This window comes from Puccinia triticina, chromosome 18A (genome assembly GCF_026914185.1).
Source record: "Puccinia triticina chromosome 18A, complete sequence".
NCBI classification, from domain to species: domain Eukaryota; kingdom Fungi; phylum Basidiomycota; class Pucciniomycetes; order Pucciniales; family Pucciniaceae; genus Puccinia; species Puccinia triticina.
This window is the reverse complement of record NC_070575.1, coordinates 2,508,859-2,531,411: the sequence shown is the minus strand read 5'-3', so window position 1 is coordinate 2,531,411 and position 22,553 is coordinate 2,508,859. Positions and strand designations below refer to the sequence as shown.

The window sequence follows — 22,553 nt, the reverse complement described above, 5'->3', positions numbered from 1 at the left end:
CAAGGTCCTTGAAGAAAGAGTCGGTTGGAGTACAAACAGAGATCGGGGCATCAGTCAGAAAACGATTTTGAAGGTTGGTGATGTAATGTTCCTGAGAGATGTAGAGAAGGTGATCATCCACCTTCCTGTCAATATTCATAGAAAGGAAATGATGTAGTTCTTTTTCCGCTCCTATCTTAAACCGCTTGCCGAGCGCTTCAATCAGGGGACCAACAAAAGATGGTTCACCTACAATCGCCAGATCATCTACATGTACCGTCACTGCGCCAGCAAGAGTGCCGTTCTTGATTGTGAAGTACAATGTTGGGTCGTATTTGGATTGGGTCAGACCACACTGTACAAGGCCGTTATGAAGTTTGCGGTTCCATTCGCGGGGAGACTGCTTGAGACCATAGATGGAGCGCTTGACCTCGCATACCCAGTCGGGATGCTCCGGGTCCTTGAAGCTGGGCGGCTGTTCCATGTAGACCGGCTCCTGTAGGCAACCATTCAAGAAAGCCGACTTGAAATCCACCTGTCTGCCGGTCCACTTCTTGATTGCCAGTAGGCTAAGGATGAGGCGAAGCGTTTCCAGACAAAGTGTGGGTGCAAATACCTCTTCGTAATCTTTCCCATGAACTTGCGTGTAACCCATGGCAACCAGCCTAGCTTTAAGCCTCTGGATAAAATTTTCCGGACAACGTTTAATTTTAAATACCCACTTAGATTTTATGATTTTTTGTTTAAGCGGGCGAGGGACCAGTTGCCATGTATCCATGCCAAGCAGGGAGAGAAACTCTTCGTCAGCGGCCTTCAACCATTTGGACTTGTGCGGGGAACGAAGTATTTGCTTCCAGGTCTTGGGGGTATCCGGTTCATCTTCAGGAGTTGCCAATTTTGCCCAGTTGCCGTACCGATCAGGAGCACGTCTTTGACGACCGGAGCGGCGGCTCGGAGGAGAGGCTGGTCTGGTTGCTGGCGCTGCGGGTACGGGAGCAGCTTGGGCTGGAACCGACGCTGCGGGCACGGGAGCAGCTTGGGCTGGAACTGACTGTGAAGAGTGCAGAGGTTGGCTGATGATTGTCGGAGGAGGTGAGGGTGAAGGTGACGGGGGAAGGGGGAAAGAGGAAGGGGAACAAGGAGATGATGGAGGGGCGGGGGGCGGGGAGGATGGAGTCACAGGAGAAAGAGGAGGAGCTGGCAGAGAGGTCGGCGAGGGCGGGTACTGAGTTTGAGGCTGATCTGCTGGTGCATGAATAGACGCCGTGAGACGGCGGTTGAACCTCGGTTGAAGGGGAATGTCAAGAGGTGGCAGAGATTGCGTCGGTGGATCTGGACCTAGAATGGAATGCAATTCACTCCTTGGTGGGACTGGCGGAGGAACCTGCCGGGTTGGCCAAGGGAGTTCAATTTCCAGACGAGGCGGCTCCTTCTCAAGCTTAGATCCATAAGGGAAGGTGCAATCGTCAAAGAGCACATTGCGGGATTTGATTACTGTTCTCCTTTCAAGGTCCCATACTTGGTACCCATTCCCATCTCCCAGATATGACAGTAAAAGAGCGGACCGCCCCTTCATATTGAGTTTCTTCCGGTTTGCTTCCGGAACTTTATACCAAACAAAGCACCCAAAAGGATGCAGCCCCATGATGTCAACAAGAGGCTTCCCAAGAGTCTCGTTTGGTGGTCTGAATCCGGCTGGAGTGTAACAAGGGACAGAGTTCAGGGAAAACGACACATGACAAAGTGCGTCAGCCCAGAAGGATTTTGGTAGACCGGCACTCATCAGCGAGCAGCGAACCAGATTCCCAAGGGTCCGGTTGGTCCTTTCAGCAACACCGTTCAATTCCGGGGAGTGGGGTGGCCCGGGTTCATGGACAATCCCAGCGTGATCCAGATAAGTCGAAAACTCAGAAGATAAGTATTCTCCACCGTTGTCGAAGCGGAGCGCTTGGATTTTGTGGGACCCATCCTTCTCAAAGTGGGCACGGAAGATTTTAAAGCAGGAAGAAACATTTGACTTTGATTTCATTGGAAAAACGGAAACAGCTCTAGAGAAGTCATCAATGAAAGTGATAAAGTATTTATAACCTTCTCTTGAGTGGACCTCAAATGACCCCACATCCGAGTGTATAAGCTTGCCGGGGGTGTCGGACCGGTATACCGCACGGGACTTGAAAGAGGATCTGTGCATTTTGGACTGAACACAGATCAAGCATCGTTGCACTTCAATCTCGTTCATGAGCGTGGGTTTGATCTTGAGGGTCTTCAGGAGTGCTTTCAGTGGTTTCAGGCCTATATGTGACAGGTGTCGGTGGAATCCCAGGAGTGAACTGTCAATAGATGACAGCAAGCGGGAAGAGGTTGAGAATGACTTTACCTTGTTGGACGGCAGGTAGTAAAGGTTCCCTTTACGGTATCCTTGTCCAACGGAATTGCCGCTCAGCTTGACTGAAGACGAGTTAAAAATTTCACACCTTTCCTTGTCGAAGACACAGGTGAGTCCGGCATCGCACATTGCGGCAATGGATAACAAGGGTTCGTGGAGATCAGGGACAACGAGAGTGGGGACCGAAACCAGGGAGGACAGTGGAAGAACAGTTGTACCGCGGTGAGATGCTGCAACGAGAGAGTGATCTGCGAGTCGAACCGGGGTGCTGTCCGGCTTGATGTTTGTGACGCCCGACGTGTAGGGGGTCATACAGTTTGAACATCCGGAGTCGAGGTTTGCGTCACGGAGAACGTCTGGATGGGCGGCTGATGCCTGCTCGGTCTCCACAACTACATTCCCGGCTCTCGCGGGTGGTTGCGAGTAGGTGTCCTCATCTGAGCCCGAGTAATCTGAGTCGTCCTGATCGTTGTCTCCACCTCCAAGTTCGACGACGATGGTTTTACCGGCTTTGGCGTGGGGCCTCTGGCCCTGTCTACCTCTGCGATGGCCTTGAAAACAAGGGCAATCAGTAGAGCGAGATGACTCCATTGGACGGGAACGAGCTGAATCTGTTGGACGATTTTGTTTGTGCTCGGCTAGGACACGAGCTGCAGTCTCGCAGGCTGAGAGTTCGTGGCCGTTGACATTGCAGAAGGTGCAGAAAAGGGCCGTGTTATATGGGGGTTGGGTCTTTCGGTCGGTCGAGACGTTGGCCCGAGCAACGGATTCAATCAAACAAGTTTCTTCGAGACATTGTTGGCGACGAAGGGACTCCTGACGGAGAGCTGAGACAATCCTCAGGGATGAGACCTGGCTCTCATTCATGAGCGCAGACACACATGGGAGCCAATCAGGCAGCAGGGAGTTGAGCAGTGAAGTCGCATGAATATCGTCTGGGGTAAGTGGTTTCTGCGGAGTAACTATGGCGTTCAGACGTTCGGCGTACGAGTGGAGCTGGTCAATGTGTGCTTCTACATCATCGCCTGTCATTCTTGCGGTCGTGAGCTTGCGTAGCCAGTACATGCGTCCACCAGATGAAGAGTCCTGGTGAGCCTCTTTCAGCGCATCCCACATCCCCTTCGCATTCTGGATGAACGACCGGATGTAGCGCAAGTTGACCGGTTCAATCATTCGCGAGATGACAGAGCAGATAGCCATGTTGTCTTGCTCAAAAGTTGCCCGTTGGGGGCTTTTGTCGTTGGAGTGTGGTGGCTTGATGATGTAAGAGACACCGGTTACGTTGAAGTGAATTTCCAGGAGGACCGCCCAGTCAAGGTAGTTTGAGTTGATACCTGGAGCTTTGAGGGCCTCGATGCCCGAGATTTTGAGAGCCGGGTGGCTGATGAGCTCCATGTGCGGTGGAGCGGCTTTTAGAGTTTGATCGCTAGTCAACATTTTGATAAATGGAGCGAATGGTGTGATCCTTCAAGAGATTTACAAACTTATTTTCTGTTATTTTACGTGCTAGAGCTGTAACGCAGTGGGACTCATAACCTGATGAGATGAATCATCCTGGGGCAGCAGAACACAGAGATGAGTGAGTTCGTGGAAGGATGATTCATTGCATCACAGAAATGAAAGAACAGGAAAAAGAAGAAAAAAGAGAAAAAGAAAGAAACACTAACCTGGGGCAGCAGAACACAGAGATGAGTGAGTTCGTGGAAGGATGAGGAAAGGGCTTCCACGTCTCTGCTGCCTCAGGTAACTACATACAGGATGTCACGGCTGTGAAAGATGAGAGAAAGGTTTGAAGCAGGAAAACATGAGAGAAACATGAAACAAAAAACACTACAACTCAACAGAAAATCTTAACTTTGTTGTGGAAAGAATTACGCAAAGTAACAAAGAATTATCTTCAGATCTTAAGAAATTGTGCCACAAAGTTACACAGCGTGTAGATGAGCAGGTAAATTCAGAAGATGATGCCTTTACTGTCATTCTGAATAAGTTGGAGAGTATGGATAAGAAGCTTGATGAAGCGCCCTCTGCTCTTGAAATATTGAGTACCCAAGTTACTAGATCCCTGGCTAGAACTGAAAAACTGGTTGAAGATCAAGAAAATACCAACCAAGAAATATTACAGAAATTGAATTTGTTAGAATCACGCTTCAGAACCCTGCAGAATGATACTAAAGATAAAATTACATCACAATTTACCACATTTGAAGATGCAGTAAACAGGTTTGAGAAACAAACCACGGATACAGAATCAAAGCAAGATAAATTGGAAACTATAATTTTACAAGTAATAAATTCTATTAACAATATTGGACACTCATCACCTAATCCCCCGGTGAAAGAGAGCATGAATAAAGATACTCCACCTCATATGCAGGCCAGAAGCAGTTCAACAAGAGTCAAATCTGACAGAACACCTAAGGTGAACTTTCCACCTGACCACAAGACAGAGAATTCAGATTCAGATGGTAGTGACGTAGACATTCCACCACCAGCTCCCAACAGAAGAACAACATCTTCTACTCCACGTAATTTTCCAACAAATGAAGAGGACAAAGCCATTCATAAATTAGTATTAGCCAATTTACCCAAAATAAGTGAATGGGCCACATTTTCTGGCAAAGGAGAATATGACCATTACAAATTTATAGAATGGATTGACAGTTTACAGGATGATACAAATGCACCAGATCAAATCATTTGTTCTAAACTTAATTCATTATTTACAGGACCAGCAAACATATGGTACAACAATAGAAAGAAAGAAGTTCAAGGACCAAAAGATTGGGCTTTCTGGAAAGCAGAAATCATTAAGAAATATAGCTCCCCTGAATGGAAAAGAAAAGTCAGAGATGCCTTTAGAAGATCTATATGTGACGTGTATGGTAAGACTGAACCTTCTGAATGGGTTACCAGCCAAGTTAACAGAATACAAGCTGTGGAAAGACACTTGGATAACCAATCTATCAATGATAAATTACTGTCTCAACTTGACCCCAAAGCTGAGTACAAAATGCGCCTAGCTATCAGAACTAATGATGACACTTCAGAATTCATTAACCAACTTGAAAGTATAGTGAATGTTTGTAAAAAAGACAAAGCTAGAAGCAAAACAAACAGAAGAGACAATTACAAGGATAAGAAACCTGAGACTAAAGAACCATCAACTCCTAAAGAAATTACATGCTATGAATGTGGTAAGACTGGGCATAAGTCTACAAAATTTCCCAAGAAGATCAGCAAGAAGATATCAGTGATTCAGAGTGAAGATAACCAATTACCATGTGACACTATTAGCATTTCCTCAGGAGAATCCCTTCCTAGTGATTCTGATGACTCAGATGATGAATCAGCAAGCAATTCAAATCACACCATTACATGTAAAGCAGACAGGCTTATATCTAATATCTCCAAGATCCCGGAGGATAAAGCCCCACATAATATTAGGAAGTTACCAGTAGTTAAACCTGACCAAGTAGGTAATATGCACACTCCAGGAGGAACCAACACCACTATACTATGTAACAAGTATAAACTCAAATGTCTCATTGATGGCGGAGCATTCTGTTCAATAATTAGCCCCAAATTATTAGACACTATTATGCCTGACTGGAAGACCAAGCTATCCCCAGTCAAGAAGGAGAAATTCTACAGCTGTAATAGCAAATTGTCCCCACTAGGTATCATTACTCTCAATATTATTTTCCCTCACACAAGATCCAGTGTACAAATTACAGTTGAGCTAGTAGTAATGGCAGATTTCAAGATGAAATACATTATCCTTGGTAATGATTACATTATTAATTATGGTACTAGAGGCCAAGGCGGCTTCGCCGCTGCAGATTTCAGGTTCAGTCCTATAGTCTTGTGCTTAATCTCCCTTCAAGTATGTGGTGTGAAGTTCACACCACATACTTGGCCCATGCAGCCCCCAAATCTCTCAGACTTCCCACTCTTCATCTCCCTTGAGACACCTCCCCTGAGTTTCCCTCCCTGGGGAGGACCACCCTACCCAGTACCCACCCACCCACCTGAATCAAGTTCAATAAAAATCAACATTTTTTTCTACACCTCTTTATAGATTGGTCTTGAACTTCCTACTATCATCAACTCTCTGATTTAGGATTGCTTGTGACCTAGCTATTCATGGCATGAGGGAATATGAGGGCACAATTATGTGTTGGTAGCTTAGTTTCCTTAGGTGCTACAATATGTTTATTGCAACTTCACATGGAGTTGAGCTGGTTCCTTGAAAATTAATGTTTGATCCCAAGGACCATGCTCTTGAGGAAGTGCTTTCAAATTAAACAACACAGAAGTTATTTAACCACCAAAGAGCCTACCTGCGTACAATTTGTTTGTGATTTACATGCTATTGGCTCAAATTTATATCCAAACATAGCCAGTTTGGATACCAAACTATGTTTGGAGATGATACTTTTGTGCTTGGTCTTGAGCCTTGATGGATGCTGTCCTTAAGAAGTTAAGTGCAAGCTGACATGTATGTTGTTAAATTGCGTAAAATGATTGTACAGCTTTCATGACTAATCTGGAATTAATGGGCCTGTAGGTACAAGCATTGGCAGCGGCGGAGGCGACCAAGTCATTTTGGAGCCGTTTGATGCTCCACATGAAGAGGTGGTTTGGCTGAAGGAGGATGTTGAGTCTGCGGGAGCGGACCATGAGGTACGCGGACGTGAGGTCGAGCCGGCAATGTTTCATGACGTGTGCAATGACGATGGAGGCGCTGTGACTGACGCCAACGAGGCAATGCACGAGCACCTTTCCCCCGGCGACGCGACAGGCCCCGATGAACGCCATGGCGCACTTGATGTGCGGCCGGATCAAGTCCATCCCGTCGTCCGCCACGCCCTTCATGTCCAACATCTCCATAGGTCTGCTTGTCCATTCGTGCCACAGCGAGTTCACGACACGCGGCGTCGGCTGCAAACGGCGCCCCAAAGCGGCCGTTCTGTTGGTGCTGGTGGTGTGGGGCAAAAAGAATATTCCAAGAAGGCTGCAGGATTTTGCAATGCGGCCATCAGGAATTCCAGTACTGAACAATGAAACAGAGGAATTGGATGGCCTGCAGACTTTACCAATGTCGCCTCACCTGTCTTTTTTGAGGCCCAATGCTAAACCCAAGTTCTCCCCATCACCCTTGAGATCCTTGTTCACATGATTCATTGCCGTGATAGAGACTGAAAACAGTCACCGGCTCGACTCCCAGGAGCCAATGGAGCTTACCGAGTGCGAAGGCGCGGTGCGTGGTGGACAATCGCCGAGATGATTGTGTTGGCCAACGTCAAGGCCGAGTGCAAGCATTGGATTGGCGGAAGAACACAATGACTGGCGGAAGGGCGCTGGGGGGCTTGGAAGATGGACAAGGCTGAACGGGATCTTTGGGAACCGGAGAAGCAGGGAGGCCAGTCAGGGCAAAGAGAAGATCGACAACGAGTCCCATCAGATGACGCTGGTCGATGCGCGCAAAAACAAAAACAAAAGACTCACCTAGCAGCACCTTGAACATTAGCCCGAAATGAGTTGAACCCGACATTGTCGGGTGATCTTGTGTGATGGCTGGCGGCGGTGGGGTTTGGAGTGAAGGCACGAGATTTGGAGTGATGGGTGGGGATATCGGACAAGTGAAAGTCGCGCGGGATTGAAGCCGGTTTCAAGCCAGCGGGATTCCAGACATCTGGCGGGGATTCTCAGTCTACGACTGGGCTCGTGTGCACGTGCAAGCCCAGTCTAACACTGGCTGGTTGGAGGTTGCATAGGTCCTGGAGACTTGGTTGTGTTCTCAATGGTGAGCCCAGCACCATCGGATTCTGGGCTTCCCAGCGCCGCGGTAGATTGTGGCTGGGGTGAAGTGTATTTAAGGGTGCTTGTTGGTAGGAGTCCTAGTTTGCCAAGTATCTCGCAACGGTCAGGAGGCTTGCGGTGGCAGTCTTGGTGTTTTCTTGCAATGGGTGACGGTCAGGAAAGAGAAGTGAGGGTGGAGGGTGCGCCTATAAATAGAGCGGCCTCTGGCAAAGTGGAATTGCCAGTCGACTCGCTGTGCTGCACTTCCAGCCAGTGAGTTGACTCAAGCCCCTCCGCTGCTGCGTTTGCACAGTTTGAGGGTGAAAGGTGATGACCCCCCTTTGCAACTTGCCTTAAATGCGGCGCGCTGGGGGTCATCTGCCCAATACTTGCACCCTCTCTAGAAGAGGATGGGTATTGGGCTGGGTGTTTTTTTGGGCTGTTTTTTATGTTTATTTTTTTATTTTGATTATTTTGTAGGGGAAACCCTTGATTTTTGTTTTTGTGATTGTCTGTCTTTAATAAACTCAGATTGAGGTCATTAACAGTAATGGCAGATACTTTACCATTAATGGAGATCTCTTGACTAAATTTGAACTAGGAATTACGGAAAAATTTACATTAGAGCAACTAGAATGAAATGCTGTGGAAGCCTCAAAATTCTCTAATACCATATCTGACGCCAGAATTTCACCAGATCTGACACCAGGACAAACAGACAAATTAGTTTCATTACTGCATAAACATAAATTGGCCTTTGCTACAGCTGATGAACCATTTGGATGTATTAAAGGACATGAAGTAAGAATCCATCTTAATACTTCCAGACCTTATCCACCAGCTTTGAGAAAAGCCTCCTACCCAGCATCCCCTAGAAGCAGAGAAGCATTGCAACAACATGTAAATGAATTAGTTAGAATGAAAGTTCTGCGCAAGGTTGGCGCAAATGAGAATGTGGAAGTTACAACAACTGTAATCATTGCATGGCATAATGATAAGTCCAGGATGGTTGGTGATTTTAGAGCCCTCAATACCTACACTATTCCTGATAGATATCCTATGCCCAAGATTAGTGAAGCAATCACGCAACTCAAGAATGCAAAATTTATTACCTGCATGGATGTACTAAAAGGATTCCACCAAAATGTAATTCATGAAGACAGTAGACATTTGTTGCGCATTATATTACATATGGGTATTTATGAATATCTCAGAATGCCCTTAGGAATTAAAAATGCACCATCTAACTTCCAGAGAATGATGGATACTGAATTCCACAGAGAGTTACGTGAGGGATGGCTTATAATTTACATTGATGAAATTATCATATTCAGCCAAGACTGGGAAGAACACCTCAAGAAGTTGACCATAGTCTTAGAAAGAGTAATTAAAATGAATATGAAAATATCAATGAGTAAATGCCAATTTGGATTTCAAGAACTTAAAGCTCTTGGACATATTGTATCAGGACTCAGTATAGCTATAGACATGAATAAAGTAGCAGCTGTTTTGCTCAAACCTATTCCAACTAACCTGAAGGAAGTACAGTCATTCTTAGGTTTTGCAAGTTACTATAGACAACACATTAAGGATTTTGCAAAAATAAGTGGCCCACTTTATCAACTCAGTAGTCCCAACACTGCCTTTGAGATGACAACTACTAGAGTGGAAGCTTTTAATGTAATGAGAGAAAAACTTACATCAGCACCAATACTGTTCATGCCTGATCCCCATAAACCTTACAGATTATATGTAGATGCCAGCATGGAAGGTTTAGGCGCTGCATTACATCAGATACAGGATTTTGAAGTCCCCAGAGAAGGAGTCATATGCTACATTTCACGCACCTTGAAAGACAGTGAAAAAAGATATGGAGCCAGCCAGCTAGAATGTCTTTGTCTAGTATGGGCACTTGAAAAATTATACTACTACTTGGATGGATGTGACTTTGAAGTCATTACTGATTGTATAGCCCTTAAAAGTCTCTTAGGTATGAAAACTCCCAATAGACATATGCTTAGATGGCAAATTGCTATTCAAATCTGAAGAGGAAGCATGACTATTATCCACAGAGCTGGAAATATCCATAAAAATGCGGATGGTCTTAGCAGATGGTCTCTAGAAAATTTACCAGAGAACCCAGCGTGGGACGGAGAAATTGCTGCAAAAATCATGGCTTTATTTCCTCTTGAGAATAATGAAGATAATCCTGCATATCATGCTCCTTCAGAAAATTATGATATCCTTGGATTACATGTATGTGAAATGGAAGAAGAATTCTGGGATGAAATCAGAAAATCTTATGATACTGATAAGAATACTTCTACCATTAAGGAAATCCTACAGAGTAAGTATAAGAACATGGATTTAATTAACTCAATCAGAAGAACCCTGGGCTACAGCATTCAAAGAAGACAGATTTTCCCTTCTTGATGGATTACTTTACCATAGAACCAAACATACTAGTGTAGTAGTACTGGTGCAAAGAGAACATATCAACTTGCTTCTTAGAGAATGCCATGATAATATCACTGCTGGCCATTTCTCCATAGAGCGCACTACAGATCAGAGAGTAAAGCACATTGCATGGTGGCCAAACTTTAAGAATGAAACCAAAGACTACTGTGAATCTTGTGAAAGGTGCCAGAAAGCCAACAAAGCTACAGGAAGGAGATATGGATTATCACAGGAAATTGAAAAACCTACTGAAAGATGGTCTGTAATTAATATGGATTTTGTTACAGGTTTACCATTGCAGGAAAAGATAACTATAATTCAGTACTAGTAGTAGTAGACAGACTTTCCAAAAGAACCAAATTCCTTCCATGTCATAAAGAGAATACAGCTTTTGATATAGCTATGTTGTTTTGGCAAAAGATAATTGCTGATGTAGGATGCCCAAGATACATCATTACAGACAGAGATCCTAAATTTACGTCAGAATTTTGGAGAGGACTTTATGATCTATGTGGTACACAATTAAAGTTCTCCACAGCTTATCACCCACAGACTGATGGATTAGCTGAAAGGATGATTCAAACTCTTGAAGATATGATCAGAAGATATTGTGCCTATGGTTTGGAATTTAAGGACAAAGATAATTATACTCATGATTGGTGCTCACTCTTACCAGCCCTTGAGTTTGCCTACAATTCCAGCAAACATAGCTCTACAAATATTACACCTTTTGAATTGGAAAGAGGATGGATTCCATGGTTCCCCAAAGACTTAGTTTTATCCAAGTCTGTAACAATACATCCTAATGCAGCAGACTTCCATCAAATGATGACTAAGACAGCTAATTACGCCGCAGAATGCATTGAAAAATCCTTTGAATACAACGAAATTAGATGGGAAAAGACTCATAAACCTCACCAGTTTAAAGTTGGAGAAGAAGTTCTTATTTCTACATTTAACTTGAGCAACCTCACTGGCCCTAAGAAATTGAGAGACTCATTTGTAGGACCATTTGTTATCAAAGCCTTACACGGAAAGAATGCTGTTGAAGTCATACTGACAGGTGAATTAGAAAGAAAACATCCTACTTTTCCTGTTAGTTTAATCAAACCTTACGTGCCTAGTAACAATGAACATTTCCCTTTAAGGAAAGACAACATTAAAGTTGTAATTCCAAGACTAGAGAAAGAAGTTGTGAAAATAAAGAAGGTTTTACAACACAGAAAAATCAGAAAAAACAATGTGGACATTAAACAATATCTAGTTAGATATAGTGGTTCTAAAGAAGATGAATGGCTCACTACTGGCCAAATTCCAGACTCTGAAAAAGTCCTCAGACAATACAGAGCTGATAAAAGAAATCTTTAATTCTTTGATCAGCCTTTTTTGGAGGGAGGAAGTGTCAGCCACAGAGTACATGTCACAGTACCTTACACGTACCAAGTACCTGCAATTGTTCACATTACATATAGTACATTCCTTTTTGCACCTTTATTACCTATGTATATCATTAGATACAAGCTTAAGAATGTACTCCTGTTATACATTACATTACAGATAACCATAGTTAAATACAGTTACCATAATGTACTGTTGTTATGAGAGTTAAGTTACGTGCAACAGTAAGATTACAATACATTGTAATATTACTGTACACGTGAAATACCCCAAGACAGATATCACTCATTTGTCCCCTGTTACGCCTCAGTCCCCATTTACATAATATATTGGTTATGATATAAATACATAAACAATGCATGACGTAATCCAATTCAAAGAGCACTGAATGGAATCACTGATTGGTTATGATCAGCTAGTGTGCACAGCTACTGATCTAGGATCAGTACTGATCATTACACTGCCCTGATCATTTCCAATGTTGATCCTCATGAGGATCTGCTTCCCTTGAGCGCTTCCAGTTCCCCCCTGGTCCTGAAGCGCCTCCAAGCGCCTCATGTTCCCTCCTGCTCTTTTCCCCTCTATATAAACACACCCTCCAGGACTGTTTATCCCTCAGAATATTATTACAGCAAGGTTTAACCCATACTATAGTTAAACAGTGCTTTCATTCTCAACCATCATTCAATTCAGGAATACTCTCAACTCTTGATTACCCTTACCTTTCTGTAGGTAAAACCACAAACCCAAGTTGAGTTATTCCTTGGATGCCTATTAACACCCTGTGTTGATCTGGATGCGCCTTAATTGAGCAAGCCTCTCAGTCAAGATTACTGATAGAGTGAAACCTTTTACAGGTCTTACCACAAACCCATTGGCCCATCCTTGGCATATTACACTATCATCTTGCTAGTAACAACCCTCTCAGACACGGTTAGTTACCTACAGGCTGACATGTGTGATGTCTCAGTCCATCAGCAAAATAAAAAACTACTCAACACACCTCCCGCGAGCAGTAATGCTTCTTGCTGGGGGCCTGAACCCGTTGTTAAGCAAGTATCTTTGTCACAACCTCCTCGTCACTCCCACCGGTTGCCCTGATCATTTTGTGCCCAAGGAGTTCTGGTTAGAAATCCAGAACTACAGGTTGAAATATTTCCACAACAAGAGTGGGATTGGCACTCAGATTGAACATTTACAAGACATCTTCTCACTCAATATACTAATTGTACACTTGCAAACTATTCATCAAACCTTCACTAATGGATATGTTCTTGCCCGAGACTAAGTTGACCACCCCGTCAATCTGCAAGGCTTTTGCTGGTTGACCGTACTTTTTGAGAGCTAAGTCGCCAATGTGTGCCTTTAAATTTTTATTGTTCATTTTGAAAACTTTCTTGTGCACATTGATGCCTGTTGGAGACTAAACTCAATCAGTAATGGAAGAGACTTTCTTTGGTTCCACTTTGGGTAGCATTTTTTTCTTCTGGTTGACTCTTTTGGCACGGTTTTTCGGATGATGGAGAGGTGGGGCGAAGCCTTAACTTCTCGGCTGTCATTTCACAATATCACACCCTTACAATTCCACAGGCATCACATTATCTAGTTATATGTGGCTTGCGTTATCCAAATACATGAGGCACACCAAAATGCATACTACCATCGCTCCGCATCATTGTGGTGGAAAGCAGTATGGCAAACAAGGAATTCCCCAAGAACCAAGCTCCAGTTAAAATGCCTTGGCCAATGCCGCTCACACGTCCAATCCCGATTATGAGGATAGATACCTGAAGCCAAGATGGTCAGCCACCCTCACCCTTCAGGGCTTCAGAAGAGGTGGGCTGGTTTTTGTTCTGTGAGGGGTGAAAGGGAAATGGGGCATAAAAAGCCACAAAAGCCCGAAGCTCTCAGGCAAAAGGTACGACATAAGTCATAAGCCTCTCCTACGGAGAGCCCTCCGGGCGGGGTCCCCCGGACCCTCCGTTTGAGAGGCTTAGTTAAGCTAGGGTGCAAGGAGTACCCGCCGCGGACACCAAATGACTATCTCTAGGCCATAATGATAATAATTATCAAGAGGAAAGAACAAGATATACTTCAGGTTCTTGAAGAAAAGGACAAAATTTCAACACTCCTGTCCTCGGATACTGGTGTATAGGAGTCCAATGCCTGCCTGGATGTGCAGTTCGAGAAAATGGATGCACTGGTACAGCCTGTCTTTGCGCTGTGCAGCTTCCTCTCTCGGAGCCCGGCCTTGATTCTCCTGGTCCAGGGCCCAGAGGGAGCGCAACACGGGGGCTGAGCGGGACTCATGAACGCATCCGGCGTGATGGAACACCGCACAAGCCAGCCCCATCCACCCCAGAGCCGCCGCGCTGGTTGGCGTGGCAGAAGCCTCTGCCCCGGAAGCGCCGGTCGTCGGGGGCAGGGCTTCAAGACGCGGCTTGGATGGTGTTGGACCCAAGGAATTCTCAGCCGACACAATGCACTCGAGGGTAGAGCGCAGCGAGCTACGGAGCCTGCCCGCCTGTGCAGCCGAGAGGACGGAGGGGGCATTGGGCTACACCGGGTTGAATTGCATTGCACGCCATCCAGCGCGCGCCAAAGGCGTACATCAAGCGCCCGTGTTCGTTCATAAACCGTCGGAAAAAACAGGCGGGGGGGTTACTGGAGTTTGACGAGCAAGCTGAGCTGGAACGGCAGGCTTGAGTCGGTGACGGTGATCTCGATGCCGTCCGTGGCCTCGGGCCCCGCGTGGTCGGGGAAGAGCTCGGCCAGCTTCTTGTCCAGGTTGGCTTCCGTCGCCGCGCGCAGTTCGGGCGGGCCTTGGAAGAAGAGCGGGCCTTTGGGCGTCGACAGCGAGGGCTGCTTGATTTGACTGGATAGGCCAGACAGGCCGTCAGTCCCCTTTTTTCGGGATGGGAGAGGGGGGAGGGAGTCTTACAAGTCGGCTCGCTCGATCAGATGGTCGACTAGCTGTTGCAGGAACCAGTCCTTGGAGAGCGACATCTGCACCGACTCGCCACCGCAGACAGGACAGTCGGGCTTTTTCTCGTGTTGAAAGGTGTAAGTGTAGATCGATTCGCTTCCATTGTACATCCTGCCGAAAGAACCGAGCACATTGCATGAGGTTAGCTCTCGAGTCCTCGTCGGAACAGTGCCCATCCAAAGGATAATTGAGAGGCTGGAACTCACATGTAGTTTTGTAGGTAAGGAGCACAAGTGGTCGCAATCTTGAACGCCTCGTTACAGCACGCCGCTAGACCAGAAGAAGATCAGCACATCGACTGTTTTGGTGAGGAGAGGAATGCCAACCTGCGATGATAGCGTTCGTACTAGCGATAGCGGGGATGATGTTTTTGACGACGCCTTGGGTGAGACTCCAAGTGACGCCGCTGATATCGTGCTCCTTTGCTCGGGCCGAGGCTTGCTCGAACAGCCACTGGATGTGGTCCGGATTATCGTTGTCCAGCTTCTTGTCTTTGTACGGGGGCGATCGGTGGGAAGTTTGTGAGAGCGTGAACGAAGCTGGGCAGAGCTGATTGGCATACCTTTGAAGACGCGGGGCCACTCCAAGACGCTCGCCCACTCGATGCAATGCTCGGGGAGCCGAGGGGTGTTGGCGATCGTGCACATGGGGAAGACCGTCTGCGGGGTCAACATGTCCAACGAGCACTCGTAGCAGGAGGTGATCGTGGGCAGAATCACTCGGGCTTGTCCCTTGAACCCTGGATCCGGCCGTCAGCACAGTCGACCCATGCTGTCCGAAAAAAAAAAAAGACTGACCTTCGGTGCCTCCATCGATCAACGGCTTCAAGCTCTCCGGGTTTTCCGGATCTACCAGATTCACCATCGTCGCGTTGATCCAGCGGCGCGCTTGGACTGAATCTAGCCCGCATATCACCAGGTTGAACATCATGTAGAACGCATCGTCCTTGTCCTGGATTTTGCAATAGTGACTAGTGATCGATGCAGGTCGATCAGCCAACTGAAAAGAGGGACTAAGCACTGGACTGACGGTGTCACTTTGACCTGCGGCACTCGGTTCATGATGAACTTGGCAGCTACTTCGGCTTTGGACTGACCGATGTCCTTTTCTCTATTTCCAGAGATTGATTGACACATTAAAATTAGGTTTCGCAACAACGATTTAGATGGATGGCGAAGAGGGAGCTCAAGAACTCACCGAAACAGAAATTGTCTGTTCAAGTTACTGAGGTCGATCGTATCCATGTCGATCACATGAATATCACCGAACCCGAGCAGCGCGAGATTTTGCAAGATTTCGCCTACGGGACCGAGGAGAAGGGTGCTGATTGAGACAACGGGCGATCTCGGTTGATGGCAAGCAGGAAAAGGTGGCTCCGGGGGGTGAACTTACAGCCCAGTCCACCGGCTCCGATCACGAGTATCTTGCAGGTCTTGCGCATGAAGTCTTTGGGCTTCAGGACATCGGCCAATAGGAAGAAAAAAAAGCAGAGCCCGCAGGGGATAGGAGGTAGTCAAAAAGCTGCGCTTCTCCACCCGAAATTAGGACGAAGAACGTACCGTGGCGCCGGCTTCGAAGGACGGATCAGCCATCGGACCGGTGCGATCGAGCAGCTTATCGACATGGTAATAATGATTCTCGTTCATTTCAGCCTCATATTCCGGGGGAGGGGTGGGAGTTCTGGGCTTGGGTTTCGGTTTAGGAGGATTGGGCTGCTTCTTCGGCTGCTGCTTCTGCTGGTTCTGTTGTTTCTGTTGTTTCTGTTGTTTCTGTTGGTTTTGCTGGTTCTGTTGCCGCTGCTGGTTCTGTTGCTGGTGGTGCTGTTGCTGGTTGTTGTTGTTCTGGTTTGATGGGTATGGCGGCGGATTGGGTCTGGCCGGCAGGTTGGGGTTGGCCGGCAGCCCGGGCCGGGCAGGAAGGCTGGGGTTGGGAGGGAAGGTGGGGTTGTTCGGGTCGGTGTTCCCTGCTCCGTTTCCGCGTTTGTTCTTCGATCGAGTCATTTCGTTTTGCTGGCAGACGACCGACGTTGCTGAGGCTCAAAGTTTCCGATGCGAGCGAGTGCTGGCCAGCTGCGCATCACAGCCGCGGCGGTCCGACGGATCCACCATCGGATCGGTCTCGGCAGTCGAGTGTGTGGTTTGAAGAGGAGGCTAATTGGGTGGGGCGGACCATGCGTGGCCTCGGCCAGCCCGAGTTCCGGGTGCTGCTATACTCTAAGAGCGTCCGCTTCCCCCGCTTAGTCAGGTGTTTCTGTGCAGCCGCCGTCACGAGGCTTACAATCATTGCAGTCTCACCGTTACAAGTGGGGCAGATCAACCAGTTATCTCAACTGGACTTGCTCCTTGAGTTGAAGCCTTTTCCCAGTCAGCTGGAGTTGCACTTCACTGTGCAGCAGTTTTGTCTTCTTAGTTACGGTGCTCACATCTTCCATTTTCTTTGTTCACTTTGTTTTCACTCTTCTCTCCCTGTCATGTGTAATAATAATTTCCAGTTGAGGTTGTTCATTGAGAGGGCCTATGATAAGGCCTGAGATTGTTTAGCTGTTGATTCCCTGACTCAAAAGTGTCTCTTGTAAATACACGCGGTCCTTAAGGCACACAACTTGGTGCCAACTGGACCCACTTTCAACTGGCAACTATCTTTTGTCCTGCAAGAGTGTGTTGGGAGTTGAGAGAGGGTTCCAGAGTCATTGGCACTGACCACCCCTACCAGGGTGATGGATAGTTGTGAATTGAGTCAACTCTGCGTAAGATCTACCCTGGCTATATGTTTGGGCTCCCACCCATTCTGCCGCTTGTTCAATTTGACTTGTTTGTCTGGGGCCTCACTTTCCTGATCCACCTGGGGTTGGGGAGCTTGTGTGATTTATCACAGAAGGTGGTTTGGCCTGCAAGTCAGTTTATCTACATTCCCTGGATCAAATTACTTTTGTTTTCACCATAGACCCAACTTATTTCATTAATCTTGACTTGCAATTCAGTACAAAAAAAGGAAACCAAACAATCTTGTGTCCTGAGTGAACCAAGCCTGTGGCATTGTCAAGCTGTAGGTGAGAGCAGTATGGGGGCCCCAAATTTGAGCTTAACTAGGCCTCTGGGCGGGAGTGGGAGTGAGCAGCCCATAGAGTTTGTGGGGGAGCAAAATGTAGAACTTTGTTTAGGTTTAGATTCTAGCTTTATTCTCATCTATTTCTTTCTCAATCTAGTTTTTTCTCATCATCATATCCCAATATTCCATAACCTTGTGTATATATATATAGTCTGTACCTGCGGCTGGTTGAGGATTTCCTCATCTCTCTATCACTCAGCCAGTCGCGGACTCTAACCAATTTGTCCCATTTCCTTATAGGTCTGTTTCTTTATTCTTTTCCTATCTATTTCTCACTATTGTTTTTTCTTTCTTCTTATCCACATGCAATATATCTCTCTATCACTCAGCCAGTGGTGGACTCTAACCAATTTGTCCCATTTCCTTATAAGGCGCACGTTTACCACAAACCACTTGGCGGCCAGGCCAATGTCCAACCAAGGGCAGAATGGATTTATGCCAACAAGAAACCAGCTAAATGACCATATCGGTCATAATGTTGCACTCCCTAACCACACCAGGACCGAGAACCAAAACCCATAACGTTGGATAGCAACCATCAGCTTGTGGTCTACCAGACTAACAGTTCCTGGTAAGCTTGTATACCCAAGGCTGTTGGTCGACCAAACTGGACCAAAATGGTCATCAGGAGACCAGAAATGAGTGGTCTACGAGCCGCTTGGCAAAGGACTGCCTGGGGCCCGGCAAAGATGGGTCATGTTGGTGACCCAAAACATCCTAACCAGTCCGACAACAGTTGGCAATCAAGCCCATGACTGACGGGCCGGGGTTGGGTGATTTGGGCCTGGCTGAAATATTGATGATTTCTGGGATTGGTTGGTGGGTAAACATCTGGGATAATAAGGGCCTGTACCATAGGAAATTTGTTTTTTGCCTGCGCAAAAAACAAGTTCCTTTTTTTCGATATTGTGTTTTTCAGAACCACAAAACAGCCTGTTGATAAACGCGTACCACAGACTCCCTCTCTTGACCTGATCAAACATCCAGAAAAACTCGTCCACCCATCAAGACACCAACAGCCACCCAATCCCATCAAGGCACCACACAAATCACCCCGGCCATCCAGCACTTCTGAAACAATGATCAATAACCAGATTGTTGCCACCCTGGCTGCTGCCCGAGCAGCAATTATGGAAATGGATCACATATTGATTACACTAGCCGCCGCCGGAGTAGCTTGCAAGTATCTCAGGAGTCTGTGGAATACCTACAAGGCGCATTATGGCAACGGAGGGCAAGCTCGATACACTTGATTTCTACTGGATGAGGTCAGGCCCGAGCTCTTCCCCAAAATCATGTCTTCTTAACGGGAGCGTAGCGGGAGTGGGGTATTGTCAAAAGAACCGGCCAACCTCGGCCGGACCTCGGGGCTGGTATGTCCGGGGGATAAACGCTAACCCTTGTGGCTAACGTACCGTCTGGTTGAGCCTATGGCGTGACACGTCACGAACCAGACAGTATCAGCCTAGGTTTGCCCCTCTCAACGGAAGCCCCAGCCACAGGCTTGGGGAACACACGCCTCACACAGAGCCCGGCCGGAAAAGGGGAAAGGCGGTGCCACGCACCAGAGACATAAGAGGCCGAATCCTCCAGGGCCAGTCTCCGCTCCTCAGGTCTAAACTCCGTTCTGCCCTTCTTCACCACAAACCCTGCCTATTGTTTCGGAATCTCCCTCAGAGATACTTGATTAGCAAGCCGGAAACTATAAATCTTCTTAAAAAGTCTAACTCCAAACTCTAATAGGTACGGGAAAACTCACAGACTCGTACGTTATTATAATCTCACTTTCATCTCAACAGAACCAATTTCCCCCTTGCGCATCCAACGCTCCGCCCCCTCCCCCCCCCCCTCCACAATCTATATCCGACCTTGCTCCCACAGACTCAATAAACCGTGTTTTTCCAACCCAAACTCCCAGTAGATAAATATGTTGAACAACTTTGATCAGCTATCTACAAGCATGAAAGATGCAACCGCATCATCCTCAAGCAAGGACATAGATCTATCCGCCCACTTAACCCGCTCCCAAGTCAACGACCCAGCAGGTAAAGCCACTACCGGCACAAACCCAATCCCAAACCCCACGGTAGCTACTTAATTCCTCTACCCTACAACCCACAGCTTCAGCTGCTACGGCAAAGGCAACAGCCCAAAAGAAGACCAAGGTTTCGAAGACGGCCGCAAAAACAGTCGCAATGAACCCAAATCCCAAAGAAGCCAGGGCGGCAGGGAAGGAACCAAGCGACCCACAAACCAAGAAGCTCTCAGCAACAATCAGAGCAAAAAACAGTACGTACCTCATCCAGATCTTGAACATTGTGTCCTTAAACTGACAAGGTCCTGAAGTCGTTGACGTCGACGAAATCCAAGAAGTAGGCACCAAAGCAGCAAAAAGAACTGAGGGCCCGGTAGGCACCGTTGATCAGGCTCAATGGGCAAAGGACGAGATCATAGCTTCCATGCTCAAATCGGCCATGAAAGCGGCAAAAGAAGGGAATCAAGAGAAGTCGGATATGTACTTCGAGATTTACAAATTGATGAGATTGAAGTAAGCCTGCAGCCGATAATCCCGGAAACCGTAGAGAGACCTAACTAACATCTGTATAAAGCCAAACGGTGACAGTTCCAGCACTGGTGATGCGCAAAGAATCGGAGAAGTTGAACACCAGCCTACCAATCAAGAGGACTCTTGTACCCGACCCGTTCCCAACCCCAGAGGGTCGCCAGAACACATTGGAGGGCGGCACCAATTTCCACTGGGGCAACACGAATTCCCACAAGGACGTGGGGTTTACCCCATACTTCGAGCAAAACCTGCTTGAGTTGAAAGGGCCGTTGCCCCTGACTATCTTCAATAAAGCCTGGCAAGACGCAGCTCTCCAGTACCACACCAAGAAACGGCCGAAAAACGACGACAACTCCACAGAGAGAGGCATGCGGTACACTGGCTACCCGTACCCCAGTGAGTGGCTAATGAGCTATAGCAATTGGAGTCTAAATTACGCGGAATTCCTTGTAAGTCGTCGCTCACACCGAACTGCCAATTCATTTTATACAAAATACACGGAAGCTGAGGAATTTGGTAACCTTTGCAGATAACAATGCGCAACATCTATTGATACAAGACGTTAGGCCAGTGGATCGTCCTCCACAAGGCCAACGCGGATAAGATCATCCGGAAAGACAGATTCATGGTAGCTTTGCGCTACGACATCCGCATACGAGCGAAGGCTTTTGCCCACCAAGTAGTCAGAGACGGGGTCTCGTCCTTCTTGGACATATCCATATTCAGACAAGACGTATACGACACCGCATACGGAGAGGCGAGACGTTTTGACGAACTTTTGTTCAGAGACTCCAATCCATATGCCGTCGGGGGGGCCTGATTCAACTGGGACCCCCACACAGGTTTAAACCCGGGCAAACGGATCACCGGACAGCAAGCAAACCCTCGGTCGGCACAACCAGCCCCCGCAATCAGCCAGTCACAAAAAGTCACAAGTGCTCACCCTAACCCCAACAACCTCCCCGCCAAACCGAAAGAAAGCAGGTCAAAGGGTCCCGGTTACCAAGGCAAGAACTTCCTCCCCAATTACGCCGAACTGAAGGCAACCAACCAACTGCCAAAGCAATCCGGTAGCGGAAACAACGGACCGTAGGCCTATTCACCTATCCTCATTTTCCTCGTCTTCAAGCTGTTCCCCCCCCCCCCCCCCCCGCATGTTAGCTACCTCATCCCAGTTAACCCAAGACCCCCCAAGCCTTGTAACCGTTGAGGAATATAGTACAAGTTGTTTCAATCGCAATAGTCCCATTCTTTGATCACAGAATATTCATATCCAATCCTAAGTGATCTCGCCCACAAGCGAATGAATAGACACCTTGATATTGTACCTAGAATCCCATTTGAGAAGTGTTTAAGATAGGGAACTGAAGCAATAAATCTCCCAAATTGCATCCAACAGTGAACTTGTTGCCTTTGAGTGCAAGGATCTTTCCTCTGAAAATGAGCGTGAAAACGCAAAGTGGCCAACCAAGGTCCAATGCGACATGAACATTGGTGCCTGGGAATCCGCGTTATGCAAGGCAAGCCTAAAAACTGAGTTCCAAGACGTGTTACACGGTTTCCAATACGGATTTGACCAAGGGATCCCAAGCCATAACCTAGGCAAGTCGATACCATATTTCGCACCCCCAAACCACCAATCAGCAACGTTGGCACAAGCCAAAATTGAAGAGTCAATTGCCAAAGAAATAAAAGCGGGCCGCATGTTTGGACCATTCCCACCAGAACAAGTATGGGATTGGTACAGATTCTTTAGAACGAACCCGCTGGGAGCGGTCGTGAACGGAGACGGATCAATGAGAGCAATCAACAACCTATCTTACCCCCACGACGACAGGAATATCCCGTCCGTAAACTCATTTGTGGCA

At 47.0% G+C, this 22,553-nt stretch overlaps 2 protein-coding genes across 2 annotated transcripts; one reads left to right on the top strand and one right to left on the bottom strand.

Moving 5' to 3' along the window:
* Positions 1-14,686: 14,686 nt before the first annotated feature.
* PtA15_18A313 (uncharacterized protein) lies at positions 14,687-17,011 on the bottom strand (the record flags this gene model as incomplete). Its single annotated transcript, XM_053164841.1, has 10 exons — positions 14,687-14,900; positions 14,967-15,122; positions 15,218-15,281; positions 15,338-15,502; positions 15,574-15,750; positions 15,809-15,981; positions 16,041-16,121; positions 16,209-16,311; positions 16,404-16,464; positions 16,571-17,011. The coding sequence occupies 10 exons, from the start codon at positions 17,009-17,011 to the stop codon at positions 14,687-14,689; spliced, it is 1,635 nt and encodes a 544-aa protein (XP_053028810.1).
* Positions 17,012-20,756: 3,745 nt separating this feature from the next.
* Positions 20,757-21,778, top strand: PtA15_18A312 (uncharacterized protein; the record flags this gene model as incomplete). The annotated part of the gene is made up of 2 exons (XM_053164840.1): positions 20,757-20,838; positions 21,528-21,778. 2 exons carry the CDS (start codon positions 20,757-20,759, stop codon positions 21,776-21,778), a joined length of 333 nt encoding a protein of 110 aa, XP_053028809.1.
* Positions 21,779-22,553: the final 775 nt, after the last annotated feature.